This window comes from Budorcas taxicolor, chromosome 11 (assembly GCF_023091745.1).
Source record: "Budorcas taxicolor isolate Tak-1 chromosome 11, Takin1.1, whole genome shotgun sequence".
NCBI lineage: Eukaryota > Metazoa > Chordata > Mammalia > Artiodactyla > Bovidae > Budorcas > Budorcas taxicolor.
Window position 1 is genome coordinate 56,380,976 of NC_068920.1, and position 19,512 is coordinate 56,400,487.

At 38.6% G+C, this 19,512-nt stretch overlaps 1 protein-coding gene across 2 annotated transcripts in view; it reads left to right on the forward strand.

Moving 5' to 3' along the window:
• ZNF451 (zinc finger protein 451) overlaps positions 1–19,509 on the forward strand; it is a 95,867-nt gene extending 76,358 nt beyond the window's left edge. The window contains exons 14-15 of one of the 2 annotated variants that reach the window (XM_052648749.1): positions 5,844–5,912; positions 19,219–19,509. In XM_052648749.1, the coding sequence (XP_052504709.1) occupies positions 5,844–5,912; positions 19,219–19,265 (116 nt within the window). In that variant the 3' untranslated portion in view covers positions 19,266–19,509. Of the gene's footprint in view, positions 1–5,843; positions 5,913–14,877; positions 15,812–19,218 lie in introns of those variants that run through there. The other variant, XM_052648751.1, reaches the window with a different exon arrangement.
• Positions 19,510–19,512: the final 3 nt, after the last annotated feature.

Genomic DNA, 19,512 nt, shown 5'->3' on the forward strand with positions numbered 1-19,512 from the left:
TCAAAGTTAGGAACCATTGAGCTGCTGGCACACTCGTGCTCTTTAAAGGAAAGTCAACTCTCTTTTGCTTATTTATGTCATATTGTAGTACTGAATGTTATCTTCCTATTCTGTAGTTTTTGTTTTCATTCACTTGCTTTTTCTGTTTGTGGCCTTTATTTTCCTTTTCTTTCTTTTTTAAAAAATTTTAATTAAAATTTTTATTGGAGTATAGTTGATTTACAATGTTGTGTTTTCAGGTGTACAGCCAAGTGAGTCAGTTATGCATATACCTGTAAACCCTCTTTTTTAGATTCTTTTCCCATATAGGGCATTACTGAGTATTGAGTGGAATTCCCTGTGTCCGTAACTTTTTTTAACCACTTTTTCTTCCATTCTTTTATCATCCCTTCCCCGATCCTTAAAAACATCTATGTAATATTTCATAAAATATTTAATTTTTACCTTTGCCACCCAGGCCAACCCCCTTGTCTTCCTCCTGCTCCTCTTGGGAGCGTTGCTTTGGTATTGAGAGCTGTTACGATTTTGCCTTTTTTTCAACTTTATTTGGAGTGAAAGCTGCATATAAATGGGTATGTTAGGGTTAGAGGTAAGGTGTAGGTTATTGTTATATACTGAAGTTCTTTTATGAATATTTCTTATACTCTACGTATTTTTAAAATCATTTATTCATAGTCAGTGCTCATTTGAACTTACTGCTCTTTGGGGGCACATGTGTACTTTATTTTGAATTTTTGTGATAAACAGAGGCAATGCAGTGTATAAAGAAGGGCATGGGCATTTGTTCAAATGCTAAGGTAGCTGCTTCCTAGTAGTGTGATTTCAGGCAAAGATATTCAACTTTTTGTGAGTCTCACTTTCATATCTATAAGTCTGTAAGAATTAGTGACATGTATAGTGTCTAGAGTCCAACTCTTTGCACCCCTCTGGGCTGTATAGTCCATTGAATTCTCGAGGCAAGAATACTGGAGTGGGTAGCCTTTCCCGTCCCAGCAGATCTTCCCAACCCAGGGATCGAACCCAGGTCTCCTGCATTGCAGGCAGATTCTTTACCAGCTGAGCCACAAGGGAAGCCCAAGAATACTGGAGCGGGTAGCCTATCCCTTCTCGAGCAGATCTTCCCAACCCAGAAGTCGAACCAGAGTCTCCTGCATTGCAGGTGGATTCTTTATCAGCTGAGCTATCAGGGAAGCCGAGAAAGGTGCTCAGTAAATAGCAGGTATTATTAATTATTACTACCATAGAAAGGAAACATGATTCCCAGCCACTATATATGTTTTTAGATTTTCTCTCCATTGTTTTATTTTTTTTAATTGTACTAAAATATACATGCTCTTGGGCTTCCCTGATGACTCAGATGGTAAAGAACCCACCTGCAATGTAGGAAACCCAGGTTCGATCCCTGGGTTGGGAAGATACCCTGGAGAAGGGAATGGTTACCCACTCTAGTATTCTTGCTGGAGAATTCCATGGACAGAGGAGCCTGGGGGGCTACAGTCTGTGGGGTTTCAGAGTTGGACATGACTGAGCAACTAACACTTTCACACATAAGATTTACCATGCTAACCATTCTGAAATGTCCAGTTGCGTGGTGTGTTTGTATGAAGTCACTCAGTCACGTCCGACTCTTTGTGACCCCATGGACTGTAGCCTGCCAGGCTCCTCTGTTCATGGGATTTTTCAAGCAAATAGAATGAGTTTCCATTTCCTTCTCCACGGGATCGTCCCATCCCAGGGATCGAACCCAGATCTGCATTGAAGGCAGATTTTTTACCACTGAACCACCTGGGAAACCTGTTGTGTGGTGTTAACTGCATTCACTTTGTTGTGTGGCCATCACCACCATCCATCCCCAGAACTCCTTTCATCTTGACAACTGAAACCCCACGCCCAATAAACAGAAACTCCCCACTGTCCTTCCCCCAGCCCATGGGGAGCCAGCATCCTGTCTCCTGTCTATGAATGGGACTACCCTGAGTGTGTCCTGTAAGTGAAATCATGCAGCCTTTCTATTTTGTGACTGGCTTATTATTTCACTGAGAAAAACGTTTTCTCAGGTTTTACTCATGTTATAGCCTGTGTCAAAGGGTCCTTTATAAGGCTGAGTAGTGCTCCATTGTATGTCTGTGCCCCCTTTTGCTATCCATTTACCCGTTGGTAGACACTTGGTGCGTGTTCATGCTTTAGCTGTTGTGAGTCATGTTGCTGTAAGCGTGGGGGCAGGCATCTCTTCCAGACCCTCCGATCAGTTTCTGTGAGTATATGCCCAGAAGTGTGATTGCTAGGTAACATGGTAACTCTATTTCTAATTTTTTGAGAAACCTCCATACTGTTTTCCACATGGACTATAATATTTTACATTCCCACCGATAGGTCATGAAGGCTTCAGTTTCTCTACATCCTTGCCAACAATTGTTATTTTCTGATTTTTGTTTTTGATAATAACCATCCTAATGGGTACACAGTGGTATCTTATTTGGGTCTTCATTTCCATTTTCCAAATGAGCATGTTTTCATGTGCTATAGCCAATGCATTTTAAAAGTAGTGAAAATTATTAAAATTAAGTGGCCAAAGAAGTATATAGCCTTTAAGTTACATATTTCATTTAGGTCTGAATTCAAAGATGCTTTTATAACTCTGAAATTTCAAACTGTTATCCTGAATCATAGTATATTCAGATTGTTTGATTTAAGACAGTTTTTTTTTTTTTCCCCTTCATGGAAGACTGTGAAAGGCCTAGTAGTAAACTTTATAACTATCAAAAAGACCAGTGATTTTTGTGAGTAACTTTATTTGTTCACCTTTCCTAACAAATGGCCTTAAGAATAATAATAGTTTTTGTTAAGAAATGGTATTTAATACGCATGAGAACTGAGAAGCATCTCTCGATGCACAAACGTCGGCGTGTACCCCGCACGCTCTCACAGGTGCTAAATGTTACTGTGGGTACTGTTTGGGATAAATCGGTTACTCTCTGTAGCAGGATGAGCCTTAAAGTTAAGATTAAGGTTTGAATGTGTCATGGTTTCTCCCCTGTAGACTCAGTCTCCTGTGCATCAGGGCTGCAGCAGCAGCACTTTGATTGCAGTATATGTATATCCCTGTGGAGACATGTAACGATACTGACCTGTCCTGAGTTGACACCCATGGCCCCCTTATCCTTCTTTTATATTGTACTGACTTTCACTTTTTAAAAGTTTACCAAGATACATGGATGCTTTCTAGAGATCCTGGTCAGGGGAGCCTGGTAGGCTTTTTCTTTTTTTAAACCTTTCACATTTTATTCACGAATATGTGTTCATTCTAACTCAAGCCTCATATCTCAGAGATGCAGACATCACTTGTCACTTCAGTGTTGTTTTAAAGAAGAAAAAGGGAACTAATCTTGCTACTGAGGACCTACTGTGTGCCAGCTGCCGTGCTAGGTGTTTTTTGTATTTGTAGTGTTGAAGATGTTTATAACATTCAAAGAACTTCTTCCATGTATTATTTAATCCTCCTTGCATCACTGTGAGGTGGGATATGTTAGGTCGCCCCCTTTTGTACATGACGGAACAGAGGCCCAGAAACGTTGAAATAGCTGCGTGGGGCCAGGCAGCCATCATCTGCGAAGACTGAGGTTTTCACTGATGCAAAGCCGCGACTTTATGTTAGAGGATCTAGTGCGCGTTGTTGGCTCTTACCACGCCCTTGAAGAAGGAAGATGAGAGGCACTCTGCTGCAGTCTAGTGACTTCGCAGAGTGTGTGTAGATACCAACTATGAGTGCTTAAAATAGTGACAGGAAGATGCTTTTTCTTTTTGTAGAGGATAAAAAGATTTGATTGTTCATTCTGGTCCTTTAAAAAGTAAGCTGATTGTTTGTCAAATATAGCCAACTTGTCATTGTAAGTTCCCTAGGATCTTTTGTAAGTAAACTAGGAAGCCCTGTTTTCTTTCTTTCGACTGTAGAATGCAGTCACCATTTGTGAGGGCGGCCTGAGTTAAAGGAACCATGTCAGCAGCATTTTTATTTGCACTGTGTGATGTTGCTCCTGGTTGTCACGCTCTTTGTAAGATAAAATAACTGCTACTTGTTTTTATATAAGCTCTTAAAGATCTGTTTGTGTAAAGAACTTGACATTATCTTATAGGTTGGTTCAAGAGTACTGATTTGCTTTATGTAAGATTTTCTCTTTAAAAACAGTTTGTGTATTCAGGTGTTTATAGTTCTTCAGTAATTAAACATCTTTCTTTGAATTTTATATAAAGTTTGAACTTTCCTAGAATATTTTTCTTCAGTAATACAAGGGTGAACTAGAGTATAGGCTGTTATAATTACTGAATTTAAATTGAAAACAGACTTTAAGTCTGTTTACTGTTTAAAGACTTTAGTAAAGTCTCTTTAAAACATAGTATGTTTCAAGATGGTTTTTGTTGAATCTGAACACTGTCTGTGGCCATCTGGTTTATGACCCTGGGACTTTGTTGTATTTTTTTGGTTTGTGTCTTCATTTTGAAATGAATTGGATGGAGGTTGGTACCAGTTACATAGGTTTCTAAAGCCATCTTAAAAACTGAGCACATGAGTTGACCCCTGCTGTGACAGTGTAGGTGACTGAAGCGGTGGCGTGCACGGTTGAATAGGCATTATGTGAAATAGCTGTTGCACCGGGTTCTGGGCGTCTGTCTGCCTCTTTCCGTATGATGCAGTTAATTCTATGCAAGGCACCGAAGACAGAAAAAATGATTCATGATTTTCTCTGTTCTGTGGGTGGTGCTGATTGAGGCAAAAGAAAACTTTAAAAATGTTTACAACCTAGTGTCAAACTCATAGCCCTCAGGACTACATAGGCCTTCACTGCAGTGATGGGTTATTTAGACCAGTTACAACACGCTGCTTTTGACTGGCCTTGACTTTGAATTATAATAACAGAAAGCTTGGGCATTTTCTTTGTTCCTAATATTTGAAGAATTAATTTTTCTGTTCTTCAAATTGTAAATATAATGTTTTATTTCACTAAGACATAGCTTGAAATATTTGAAGTAGTAAGTGTATATAACATATTGTAGAAAAAAACATTGTTTTTGCTGGAATAGCAAAAGATGACATAATAAATTTTTGCACTAAAGGAATATAAGAGTTATACAGTGGTTTCTATTTGTAGACTATGGTAAATTGATTAATTTTAAATGTATATTTTAGGATTTTACATATTTTCATATATACGTCCATATGATTTGTATTCAGTTATTTAAACCCTGATTCAGTCACTCTGATAGAAATTGATTTAAATGTAGTGAAAGTGAAAGCCAGGTCCCTGATGGTACCATGTTCAAGTTTTAAGTGGCTTTTGACAGTCATGTCATTCATTATTTTAAAGCCTTAGGTCTCTCATTAGTAAGCATATAAGATATCAACTGAGATAAATGCTTATGATTTTCAAACTAAAGGAGAATTTTTTCTGTCACCTCTAAAAAATCTTTTAAAGATGATTTAATGCAAATGAAACTTGGAGTTTATTTGCTGGGTCCAAATAAATTAGCTTTTTAAAATTTACAGTTTTTAAAAAAATACTGGAACTTGTTTCCTGAACATACAAGAAAACCTTTTCAAATAATCTTTTGAATATAGAGCTAAAAGTGAATTACCTGTTTCATTCATTTTTATTTTTTCTTGATTTAAGTAGTAGTATTTGGTAATCATTCTTTTAAAAAACTAGGGAAAGATGTGTAATACTAATGGATTGTAATTAGTAAGCTTGGGTATGGGAGGAGTCGTTCAAAGTCATACCATTTTAGTAAATTAATGGCACAGTAACTTTTTCAGAAGTACATTTGCGTTTATTGATTCTTCCTTACAGAATGTGACAGTGATGATAACCTGGGTATAAAAAGTGCTTCAGTGGGAGAAGAATTCAGATCCGCAGAAGGTAACCTAATGGAGTTAACCCTTCACCTACTTGATTCTATGTTTTTTAACTTCTTCCTCCCTTTCTTCATCCCCCTCCTCCCACTGTGTTTTGTTCTGTGTTTTAAAGCTGTTCTTTCATTTAAAGGATAGTTTGCGTTTCCTTGTGTAAGGTGATTTAGGGGCCAGGATGAGTGCGGTTTTGCCGGAGCCCATCCGCACTCTTGTGTAAGTGTGGGCTGTGCTGTTGCTTTCTCACCGCAAGAACAGTAGTTGTGACACAGATGGTATAGATCCTGCCCCATCCCGCAGCCAAACCTAGAATAATTATTTTTTGACCCTTTGCAGATAAAGGTTGCTGTCCTGGGGCTAAGAAGGGATTTTGGTTTCCTAATTTTTATTTAAATAGTATTAAATTAAAAATATTAAAAGTTATGCAGTGGAACTACGAAAGCAAGCACTTATATCTGGATATTACAAGATTTTTTTCTATAAATTAGTTATGTTTCCCTTCATAGGTTTAAGAGAACTTTTTATATTACTTCACATCAAATCATTTACCAACTGCCACTGTTTGGTTGTGATGTAAGTCCCAGCTTTTACTGTGGTTTTTCCATAACAAATTGTGCTTTTTAATAATCCTGGGCAGGAAATGAAACAACAGGATTTTGGAACATAAGCTTACTGAAAGTTGAAACTCTCACATTGGCATCTTTGACATTCAGGAACAATAGTAGGAGTCTTTTTTTTTTTTTTTAAATTTTTTGGCCATGCCACACAGCATGTGGGATCTTAGTTCCTCCACCAGGGATAGAACCCATGCCCTCTGCAGTGGAAGTGTGGAGTCTTAGCCACTGGACGCCCAGGGAATTGCCACAGTAGGAGTCTCAGTATACGTTCCAACGTGGTGTTTGTTGGTGGAGATTTGAGAGTGGAAATGCATACTTAGGGAAGGAGACGTGGCAAAACAGGCGCACAGAACGGCCTGCTGCTGCGCTTCTGTGTGCTGGCGCTGCTCTAGAGTACAGTGGACCTGACTGGGAGCACGCTTTGTGCCGTTTGGGGCAGGGAATTGAGTCTGGCAGAGGAGTTGGTTCTATTCAGTGCAAATTCTATTCAGAGAAGACTGATCTTTCTCATATTCAAAATTCATTAGTTAAACAAAATTGGCAGTAAGTCAGTGACTTAATTGGAAGCAAGTTTTCTGACCAGCTTGTTTTCCCAACATGGTCTTGCGAGGTCTGGCTCGGTGCTAAGCAGCCACGTAATGGCAGGTTAAACAGATGCAAGAACATTTGTGAGTTTTAAACAGAAACTGCCAGCTAAGTTGTTGATGAAGTCCACGAAAAGAGAAATACCACTGAGCACGTAAGTACTTCAGACTTCGCAGTCTTCACTTACTACCCATGACTAATCCCATGGAAAATGCCAAACAAAATTATAGCTTTTAAATAACCACACTTGAGAAACATCCACAGTCCTGTGGGCTCCTAGCTAACCCAGGAAATCTGAGATCTGTATCACTGAATATGTATCAGAATTTCTAGCATTTTGTATCTATGTTATACATTTTATGGCTGGGAGATTTGATAGTTTTTACATTTTTATCACTTCTTAGTTTGGAAAAAGTATTACATTAGTGGATTCAAGTAAAGATACTTTAAACTTTTAATTAATTGTCCTATGAAGCAGAGATATAATGCTCTAATTCCAAGAAAAATCAAAGTGGTGTCATGTGTGTTTTCATTTCCTGCTTTATGTAAAATGAATATGAGAAGCACACAGTGTCCACTTGTAAGTTACTGAGCCATGGCCTCCTCTGTACTTGCCGCCAATGCCTTCCTTTTCCTTCCTTTTCACCCAGCAAGAACCAGCTCAAATATCCTCTTAGGTTGAATTGCCACATTGTAGACAGTTTTGTATGATCGCTGCCTCTTAGATCTTCCATCTTTAGAGAAAGCTAACCGCTCCCATCTCTAGACATTCTCTGGGTTTAAACATTTTTGTGTTTGTATTTCTCATGTCCACCAGACTGTGAGCCAGTCAAGGAGTAGGATCATGTTTTATTTATCTTTATTTCAATAACACCTAGCACAGGGTTTAAGCACTAAATGATTGTTGAATAAATAAACTTCTAACAAACAAGTTAGGGCTGCTAGGACCCAGCTCCCTATAACTGGATAAAGGAAATTAAGACAGAAACCATTTGGCTGGAGAATATTGATTGGGTGATTGAGTTGACCCTGCACCATGGAAGCAAAGTGATGTTCTGGTCCAAACCTCATAGCAAAACTCAGAGTTTAAAACTTCTCAGATCTCTTCTCATTCCTTCTCTTCTCAAAACAGCATTTTAAAAGCCTGACAAATCGGTGGTAAAAAGCAGGGTCAGTTTGCTTGTGACTTTTTGCCCTGGGAAAAGACAGTTTCTTTTGTGGCCGCCTCCCTCCTTTCCCCCCACTGTGATTATCTCAATCTTTGTTATTTTCTGTAGACCTATCAAGAGTCTTTCCCCAAGCCCATTATAAAGATCCTGGTTAGTCTCAGCTTTGCTCTCTATGAGGATATGATATTGTCCAAGTCCCTTAACTTCACTGTGTGTCAGCTTCCTCAGTTTTAAAAACAGAAATTCTAGTATACCTGCCTTACTGGAGTAGCCTGGCACATGGTAAGCAGTACGTGTATAGGTTGCTGCTGCTTGTTGGAATCTTAGTTCCCCAAACAGGGATCAAACCCGCACCTTTAGTAGTGAAAGCATGGAACCAGGGAATTCCCCATAATGGTGATTATTATCATTATTCACTGTTTACCTGCACCTAAGATCTGCTCTGAAGTATACACGTTCAATAGAGATATTCTGACCCAAATCCCTGGAAAAGAAGTAAGACAGCATTATGTGGGTTGCTGCTAATGTAAAACCATCTTTCTGTAAGTGTCAGCAGTTTGCCTAAGAGTTCCTTCAACTAATAGCAGTTGTCATACAATTATAACAAATAGTAAAACTATAACATAAACAGTCAAACAGTATAACTCTGTGAAAGTGAAAGTGTGGTCAGTCGTGTCTGACTCTTTGTGATCCCATGGACTGTCGCCTACCAGGCTCCTCAGTCCATGGGGTTTTCCAGGCAACAGTACTGGATTGGGCTGCCATTTCCTTCTCCAGGGGATCTTCCCGACCCAGGGCTCAAACCCAGGTCTCCCGCATTGTAGACAGACGCTTTACCGCCTGAGCCACCAGGGAAGCCCTCTGTGGCCAGTTTAAAGAATAGAGAAAGAAGAGACTGCTGTGTTCAGTTTTCACTTGAGTTGTGTATGAAACAAACCTAACATTTAAAATTGCTGTTAATTTTAACAACCTATAAGAGTTAGAATATTTCCCCTATTTTTCATAAAAACTTAGTTTTCCAAACATTTAGTAATTTGCTTTCAGATTCATAGCCTCCAAATGAGTGGAGCATGATTTAGTATAGGCCTTCTAACTCCTGTTGCTGAGTTCCTTCTTAGTCATATTACCTCTCTTTCAAAGAGAGTGAAATAAAGGCAGAGAGGAAAGAGAATAAGGGAAATACAGACTTAGCCATAGCAGAGAAACGAGGATATATTTGCTGTCAGTGTTCTCTATTTCTTCATGTAGCTTTGAATCACTGTCTAAATTTCTTCTCATTTCAACCTGAAGGATTCCCTTAGCATCTCTTGGAGGGCAGATTTGCTAGTAACAGATTCCTTTAGTTTTTGTCTGGGAAGGTCTTGATTACTTCTCCATTCTTTCTAGATATAGAATTCTTACTTGACAGATTTCTGTTTGTTTTCTCTTACAGCGTTTTAAATATGTTCTCTCACTGTCTTCTGGCCTCCATGATTTTTATGAGAAACAAGCTGCTCATCTTATTAAAAACGGCTTACACATGATGAGTTGCTTTTCTCTTGCTGCTTCTGTTGACTTTGGCTTTTGACAGTGTAACTGTAACATGTCTTCAACATGAATCTCTTTGAGTTTCTCCTGTTTGGAGTTTGCTGGGCTTCTTGGATGTGTAGATTCATATCTTTTATCAAATTTGGAACATTTAAAAATCTGTTGATTCTTTTTTCTGTCTGCTTAATTTTGTTAAACTCCTGTAACAAATTTTTTCATTTTAGTTGTACTTTTCAGCTCCAGAATTTCTATTTGGTGGCCTTTCATAATATCCACCTCTTTATGATATTCTCATTTTATTCATACATTGTTTTCCTAATTTCCTTTACTGTTTTGCTCATGGTTTACTCTAGGTCTTAGAACATAAGACAGTTGGTTTAAAGTCTTTGTTCAGTAAATTCAATATCTAAGTGTCCTCAAGGGACAGTTTAATTCAATTTTTTTCACTTTGTATACTTTACTGTTTCTTTGTATTATTTGTGTTTTTGATGAAAATTGAATGTGCAAATATTATAATGTAGTACTTTGGAAATCAGATTCTCTGGTGTGCTGTTTGTGATTGTCAAAGGCTGTAGTTGTCCATGTGCTTAGTTCCAGATTATTTTTGCAAAAACTGTATTCCTTGTTATGTTTGGTCATTGAAGTCTCTGTTCCTTTAGCTTGTTTTCAACTGTTGTTTTGACAGAGATTTCCTTGAATACCAGGAGCAAACAGCAGTCTCTCCTGAGCTTCAGCTGTGTGTTAGCACCTTCAGCATGTAGCCAGCTGTGCACTGAGCCTGGTGGCACAGTGGTAAAGAATCTGTCTGCACTGCAGGAGCCACAGGAGGCTCAGGTTCCATGCCCAGGTCGGGAAGATCCCCTAGTGGAGGAAATGGCAACTCCCTCCAGCATTCTTGCCTGGGAAATCCTATGGATGGAGGAGTCTGGCGGGCCAAAGAGTCCAACATAGCTGAAGTGACTTAGCACACACGCGTGCACTGAGCCTGCAGACCAGCCAGTGGTGAAGGCTCAGTGTCTTCTCAGGCATTTGCTGAGCATGCATCCTGTACTGGCTATGTGCCTGGTTTCTGAACTCTCCAGGACACAGAGGCGCTTTTGAATGCCCTAATTTCCCAGGGAAATTCTCTTCATGGCTTTTCCTCCCAGATATCAGATGTTCTATTGTATGTCTCACCCGTCATCTTTTATCCCAGGCCATGGGCTTTTTGTCTGCCTCACAGTGTTTCTGAGCCATGCAGACTGCTTTTCTGCTCCGTGTGGGGCCTGAGCTTGGTAAAATAGATGATGCCTTCAGATACAGGATAGAGCAAAAGCAGTAAGTTGTGACTTTGCTCTGCTCTGCCTGGAGCCAGGGACGAGGGTCCCACACTAGGAGTATGGGCTGCTGCAGGGAGGGATAGGGACGTGGTGGGGAAAGGGCATGTGAAGATACCACTAGGCTTTCCTGTTGTGTTTTTTTTTTTAAATTATTTTATTTATTTTTGGCTGCACTGGGTCTCTGTTGCTTTTGTGTGGGCTTTTTCGAGTTGCAGTGAGCAGGGCCTGCTCTTCATTGCTGTGTACGGGCTTCTCGTTGCGCTGGCTTCTCTTGCTGTGGAGTACAGGCCCAGTGGTTGTGATGCGTGGGCTTAGTTGCTCTGAGGCGGGTGGAATCTTCCTAGATCAGGGATGGAACCGTGTCCCCTGCATTGGCAGGTAGATTCCTATCCACTTCACCACCAGGGCAGTCCCCGTACTGGTGTTTGTGTGATCTTTGTCTTGATTCAGTGTTTGCTTCGTTGCTGTGACCCTTTGAGGATTTTCCAAACTTTTGAGAAAGTTGTTTCTGCCCAACAGTTTAGGCATGTATTTCAGTGTTTTATGTGGAATGACGGGTGTTTGGAGCTACCTGTTCCACTAATTTGTTGCATATTCACTCTAGGACCTATTCTTTTTCTTCATGTCAGTTTTGGAGAATAATGTTTTGCAAGAAATTTGTCCATTTTACCTTGATTGTCAAATGTACCAGTGTAAAGTTGTTCATAGTAGTATTCCTTTATTATATATTTTTTATTTCTTTAGGATCACTGATGATATCATCTCATTTTTCCCCTAATATTGGTAATTTTTGTTTTCCTCTTCACTGACTTGAAGTTTATCCGTTTATTTGGTCATTTCAAAGAGTGAACTGTTTTTAGTTAATTCCTCTCCTTTTGGTCTGCTCTCCATTTCATTGATTTCTGCTCTTTATTATTTCCTTCCTTCTACTTTGAGCTTAAATTTTGTCATCTTTTATAGCTTTTTAATGTGACACTTAGACTGTTGATTGGATTGTTTTTCTTGTTTTTTAAATGTAAACATTTAAAGATGTTTATTTCCCTCTAAGCCAGGATAAGCAAGCTTTAAGCTTTTTCTGTAAAATATTAGATAGTAAATATTTTAGGCTTTGTACTTCCTGTGGTCTCTGTTAGTTATTCAACTCTGCTATTATAGCATGAAAGCAGCCATTCTCAATACATAAACAAAGGAGTGTGAAGTATACAGTGAAATTTACAAAAGTTACTCGTGGACTGGATTTGGCCCACAGACTGTAGTTTGTCAACTTTCTACTTTTTACTGTGTTCCACAACCTAGACAGCATATTAAAAAGCAGAGACATTACTTTGCCAACAAATGTCCATTTAGTCAAAGCTATGGTTTTTCCAGTAGTCATGGATGGATGTGAGAGTTGGACTATAAAGAAAGCTGAGTGTCAACAGAATAGATGCTTTTGAACTGCGGTGTTGGAGAAGACTCTTGAGAGTCTGTTGGACTGCAAGGAGATCCAACCAGTCCATCCTAAAGGAAATCAGTCCTGAATATTCATTGGAAGGACTGATGGTGAAGCTGAAGCTCCAATACTTTGGCCACCTGATGTGAAGAACTGACTCACTGGAAAAGACCCTGACGCTGGGAAAGATTGAAGGCAGGAGGAGCAGGGGACAACAGAGGATGAGATGGTTGCATGGCATCACCAACTTGATGGACATGAGTTTGAGTAAGCTCCAGGAGTTGGTGGTGGACAGGGAAGCCTGGCGTGCTGCAGTCCATGGGGTCACAAAGAGTTGGATACGACTGAGTAACTGAACTGACTGTATTCCACAAATTTTCATGTTTTTGCTATCAGTTTGAAATATTTTCTAATTTTCCTTATATTGTCTCCTTTGATCTATTGACTCTTTAGATATATTGTTGAATTTACAAATATTAATATTTGAACATCTTATTATTTCTAATATAATTTTGTTGTGATAAGAGAATATACTCTGTAAAACTTAAAACTTTTTATTGAGACTTACATGGCTCAACCTGTGGTCTATCTTGATGAATATTCTGTATGCACCTGAAAAGAATTATTTCTGTGTTTTTTGAGTAAAGGACTTTATCAATGTCCGTTAGGTCAAGGTGGTTGATAATACCAGATCTTCATCCTCAGTGATTTTTTTTTTGTCTAGTTAACCTATCAGTTACCACAGTAGTAACAGTGAGCTTCTTCATCAAGGATTGTAGATTTATTTTTTCTCTTTAGTTCTGTCATTTTGTATTTTGTGTTTTGCAGTTCTGTTTTTAGTTGCATACGCATTTCTGATGTGTCTTCCTAATGAACTGATCTGTTTAGCGTTATGATACTATGAACTGTTCTTTATCTCTGGTAATATCTTTTATCATAAAATTTTTTTGGTCTGATATTAATATAGCTACTCAAGCTTTCTTATGCTTAATATTTACACAGTGTATATTTTTCCATCCTTTTACTTTCAGTCTATTTATATCTTTATTTTGAAACTACGTCTCTAAATTTGATTCTAAATTTGAAACTACGTCTCTCAGTTTGATCTTACTTTTTGATTTACTCTGACAATCTGTCCAGTTTTTTATGGTTGCTCTAAAGGTTACAATATATATTTTTTTGCTTTTGTTATAAACACTATAAGAAAATATTACTTTTTGCTCTAAACATTGCTTTGAGTTTTGAAGAAAGAAAAGAAGAAATATAGAGTTTTTAATATTTATCCACATAGTTACCATTTCAAATGACCTTTCATTCTTTCCAGTAGATTACAGTTTCTATCTGATGTCCTTTTTCTTCAGCTTAAAGAATTTCCTGTCCTATTTTATATTAATGTAATGCAGTTTTGCTAGTGTTGAATATTCTGTTTCATTTATGAAAGTATCTTTATTTTCCCTTTAATTTTGAAGTATATTTTCTCTGGCTTTAGAATTCTGGTTAACTAGTGTTTTTTTCTTCAGCACTTTAGAGCTCGAACTCCGTTTTCTTGTCTTGTGGCCGGCCTCCTCTGTTTGTCATAACAAATGACCATAATTTCTATTATTGCTCCCCTATATGCAGATATGTCATTTTTTCCCTCTTACTGCTATTAATATTTCCTCTTTGTCCTTGAATCTTAGCAGTTTTTGATAATGTCCCTAGATGTAGCTGTCTTTGTATCCTGATTGGAGTTTTCTTAGCTTCCTGTTATTTCTAAGTTTATAAGTTTCCCCCAATTATTTCTTCACAATTTTTTGTCCCACTTTGTGTCTGCTTTTCTTTTGGAACTCCAGTTATGCATGTTAGATGGTTTAGATTTATCCACAGGTTTGTCATTTTCTTCCAGTATTTTTTCTCTCTTTTCTTCATATTTGATCACTTCTATTATCCAGTCTTCAAGTTTATTGTTCAGCCTTCTGCCACCTCCAGTGTTAAGCTGACTTAGTAAATTTTCAGTTTCAAACATGTATTTTCTCATGTGTTGCAGAGTTTCTGCTTAGTTTTCTTTTTAATAGTTTTTATTTCTCTGTTGAGATTTTTTATCCACTCAACCTTATGTCCTTGAATAGTTTTAACTTTTCTTGAAATCTCTTTTCTGCTAATCCCAATAGCTTGATTATCTTGCAGGGCAGTTTCTTTTGACTGCTCTTCCTCTTGACTGCGCGTCTCATTTCTTCTTTCTTTGCAAGTCACATGATTTTTGATGCATGCTGGATGTTTGTGATGTAAATTATAGATTCTCAGAATTCTGTTAACTTCCTCTGAGGAATTTCTTTTTTTCTTGTAGGTAGTTAACTTGCTGGACTCGGACACCAAACTCTCTCTCCGCCACAAGCAGCAGTCACTTGCTTCTTTTAGCTTTCTGACTGCTGTTGCTCACCGAGAATCTTGGTTCCTCTCTCGTGTATGCAGAGTTCAGAAGTCAGCCAAGGATTTGTAGATTCGGAGGATCCTTTTCTGTTGCTTTCTCATTTCTGCTGGGATCTCTTTCTGCTGTTCCTACCCTCCTGCCGCCAGCTCCCCTTCGCACCCTCTGTTATCTATCTGACTCAGTTTGCATCTAGTTTCACAGGGATGTAGGCAAATGAGAAACAAAGTGTAAAGCTGCATATTTAGCCCTGTGTAATTCATTTATTTCAATAATTAACTTCTGTCCTGTTTCTGCCTGATTTTTGTTGTTCCTTAGTGCCTTAAAATAGTTTATAATTGTTATCTAGGAGAGAACTAATCCAGTATAAGCTGCTGCTGCTGCTAAGTCGCTTCAGTCGTGTCCGACTCTGTGCAACCCCATAGACGGCAGCCCACCAGGCTCCCCCATCCCTGGGATTCTCCAGGCAAGAACACTGGAGTGGGTTGCCATTTCCTCTCCAGTGCATGAAAGTGAAAAGTGAAAGTGAAGTCGCTCAGTCGTGTCCCACTCTTAGCGACCCCATAGATGGCAGCCAACCAGGCTCCTCCGTCCATGGGATTTTCCAGGCAAGAGTACTGGAGTGGGGTGCCATTGCCTTCTCCCCAATATAAGCTACTCTATTGTTACTGGAAGTGGAACCATTTAGTTGCTTTCGTTTTTATCCATTTTAGCTGGCAAGTTTAATTCCCGTAAGTTCACTGTAGATATTGTTTTTGTGTTTATTTCTGCTATTTCACTCTTAGCTTCCTCTTTTTGTTTTTTCAAGTTGGTGTGTATGCTGTGTATTTGTTTCTGTTCTTTCTGTGGTTACCTTGGCATTTTATCACATTTTTTATATGTAACTTAAAGACTAAAGTGTATGTACATATTGTCTGCCTCCATGAAACAATAAAAGGACTCTGGAACACTTCAACTCTGATCCTTTTCCCCAACTTATATGCTGGTCCTCCAGATTTTTGGTTCTCTCTGTGTGTATATGTGTATATAATACACACAGAAATTGTACAAAACATCTCACAAAACAGGTGACCATCTTTCAGATTAAAAAAGAGCATTACCAGTGGATTGATTTCCTGGGGCTGCTCACCTAAGTACTACAAACTAGGTGGCTTAAAACAAAACACGTGTACACCCGTGGCAGATTCATGTTGATGTATGGCAAAACCAATACAATATTGTAAAGTTAAAAAAAAACAAAAACACAACAATAGAAATTGTCTCACAGTTGTTGAGTTCACCCATCCAAGGTCAAGCTGTTGGTAGGGCCGTGGTCCCGCTCCCAGATTCTGGTTGTTAATGTCAACTGTAGGTGAAGGAAAGTTGCATGGCTCAAGGTAGCCTGGAGTTAAAACTCCCCTCCAGGTCCCACCATTCTATGCAAAACAGAGTACTCTATCACCAGAAGGAAAAATGGACGTTAGGTTGATTACTCCCAGCTCCCAGCCGGTGCAGCCTCTGCCCAGTCTCCAGAATTCCTTGCCCCAGCTGTTTAAGAGAGAACTACTCCGAACAACCCTGGAGAAGAACAGGCCCCCTTAAAATGGTAGGTTTCCACATACATGCCAGTGTATACTTACTCTTTTCTTGGGTTAGTGCAGCAGCTCACTCATCTGACTGCTCCCCCTTCTCGCCTCATTAAAGGTGATCTGTTCCTGTAAAGTGCCGGTCTGGGTCTTTTTGAACCTTGCCTTCTCTAACTCCCTTACCCAACAGTAGGCATTCCTTGGCTTGTAGACGTATCTGTCTGTCTCTGTGTCCATCATCACGAGGCCATCTTCTACCTGTGTGTCCATTTTCACGTGGCATTTTCTTCCAGTAAGGACGTCAGTCATACCGAATTAGGGCTCACCCTAGTGACCTCAACTTGGTCACACCCACAAAGACCCTGTTTCCAAATGAGGTCACATTGACACATACCAGGGTAAGAACATATATTGAGGGGGCCACAATTCAGCCCACAGTGGTCAGTTCCCTAGAAGCATCCCCCTCACTTAATTTCAGTTATTCAGAACACAAATAGCCACATATAGTCAGTGTGCATCGTATTGAACAGCAGAGTCATGGTCTATATTACTGATAATTTGGGTCCGAATGCCTTTAGTTAACATTGTTTTACAGATTCATCTGATTGTTAGCATGTAGCTTTGGTTTGTTCATTTCCAGTACCTGTATGATAATTTTACACATAATTCATGTATCACTTACAGACATTTGGTTGGCTGTTGGAAATAATTCCCACATTTCTCAGAATATATACTGAGGTGGAGACTTGCTGACATTCAGCTCTAGTAGATTATGGCAAGGTTTTTTACAAAAGTGGTTCCATTGTTTTTTTCATTCCAGTAGTGAATGTGAGCTCCTATTGATCTGCATTTTCACTAATCAATCATTGAATTATTGGTCTTTTTAATTTTACCTAGTGATAGGCATTTTTTTGTGGTTTGAATTTACATTTTTCTGATGATTAATGTTTATTTGACCTTTTGACATCTTTTGCCAGTGCCTTTGTAGATTTCTTGACAGTTTTGACCATCTTTTTACTGATTTTTCTGGGTTGAAAATCTTTCTAGGTATGAGATCTGGGTATTGCAAATATTTTCTCTTTATGTCTTGTCTTTTTACACTCTCACTTTTGATGGATTCAAGTAATTTTAATGCATTCCGAAGTACCATTCTTTTTCACAGTGTTTTTTGAATTCTGTTTAATGTCTTTCCCTGCACTAAGGTGCTGCGCATATTCCCATGTCTTTTGTTGTTTTGTTTCACCTCTGCTCTTATGCAGTAAATACACAGTAAATCTGAAATGTATTTTTTGTATATTCCATAAGGTAGGGGTAAATTTATTTTTTTTCCATATGGCCTACCAGTTGTCCCTCCATCATGTATTTAAAACCCCACCTTGCCCCACCATTCTGCAAGGCTGCCTGTGTCATCGGTCAGGTTTTCATAGAGCTGTCTGCGCTGCCACTTTGGTCTGTTCACCAGTTCTTGGACTGGTTTGTTGTAGTTGAGTCACTAAGTCGTGTCCAACTCATTGGTACCCGACCCAATGGACTGAGATTTCCCAGGCAAGAATGCTGGAGCGGGTTGCCATTTCCTTCTTAAGGGGATCTTCCCGACCCAGGGATCGAACCCGCATCCCCTGCATTGGCAGTTGGATTCTTTACTGCTCAGTCACCAGGGAAGCCCTCTTGCACTGGTACCACATTCTTAATTACTAAAACTTGGTAATAAGTTTTCATAAAAACAAACCTTGTCACCCTTTTCTTCTTTGCTTGCTAAGAGCAGCTTGGCTTTTCTGTACATTTCTTCATCCCTTTGAATTCATCTTAGGGCAATGCACTGAGCTAGAATCTAGCTTTAACACAGTGTAGAGTAGCTTGTAGTGTTCTAAACTCCTAACGATGTAACACTAGTGCCCCAGCTTATAGGAAGAGGTGGCTGCATATTAGAGGAATTATTGTGCTTGTGAACTCAGTAGACTGCGGGAGACCGTGGACTGGACAGGATTAGATAAATCTGGTGTGAGAAGCTAGTGGAGGCCAAGAAACTGACACCTAATTACCCTCTTGAGTTTTTAGCATCATTCTCAGGAAATAGAGAAAAAGACCAGTGAACCCAAGAATGTCTGTCTTGTTCACTGTTGTATTTTGTGCCTGATATACAGTAGGCATTCAATAAATTTGTTCAGTGAGTACATATGTATATATAATAAATGCTTCTCAGAGGATATTAAATAGCCTTGAATTTGACTCTCTGTCTTAGATACTAGAAAAGTTAAAACTAAAATTTTAATAGCTTTTGAGGTTTTGCCATTTTGTGATTTTGCCTTTCTTTTTCCACTGGTAAGTTTTATGTGTATTAACTCAGATCTTTTTGGAAATAGATACTCTTTTTTTCCCCTGTTACGTCTGGTGATTACCTGTCAGTCATTCTAGAAGTTTGTTGTCTTTCTATGTCCCTAAATGGAAGTAACTAATAAGTTTCTTATCATATTTAGCTCAGATATATTATAATTCAGTTTAAGATCGTATCCAGATCATATCTCATATTTCAAAATAGTCAAGTTTTATGATGAAACTGCCAAGTTATCTTCAGTTTCTCCAAGTTGTATTTGCTTTTCTTCCTGAAAATACAGATGTAGTTGATGAGACTTACATTAAGTGCATTTTTATCAGTTTTCTGCCCTAAATGTTAAAATTCTCTTTTTTAATGCAGATGTGGAATTAGAAGAAGCTATTAGAAGAAGTCTTGAGGAAATGTAACTAAAGGTATTACCACACAACATCAAGTGGCCTTGAAGAGACTCAGGATGATGAATTCTTGAGTTTGTTTCCTAAAGGAGACCACAAATCTACTAGTACAAATGTATTTGAAAACACACAGTTTTTGCTTTTGTATGTTCAAACTCTGATATTGCTTTGTGTTTTTGTGCCATTTGCAAAAATGTATAGAGGAACAGAATATATTAATGCAAATACAAATCATATATTCTAATATTGGTATCATGTT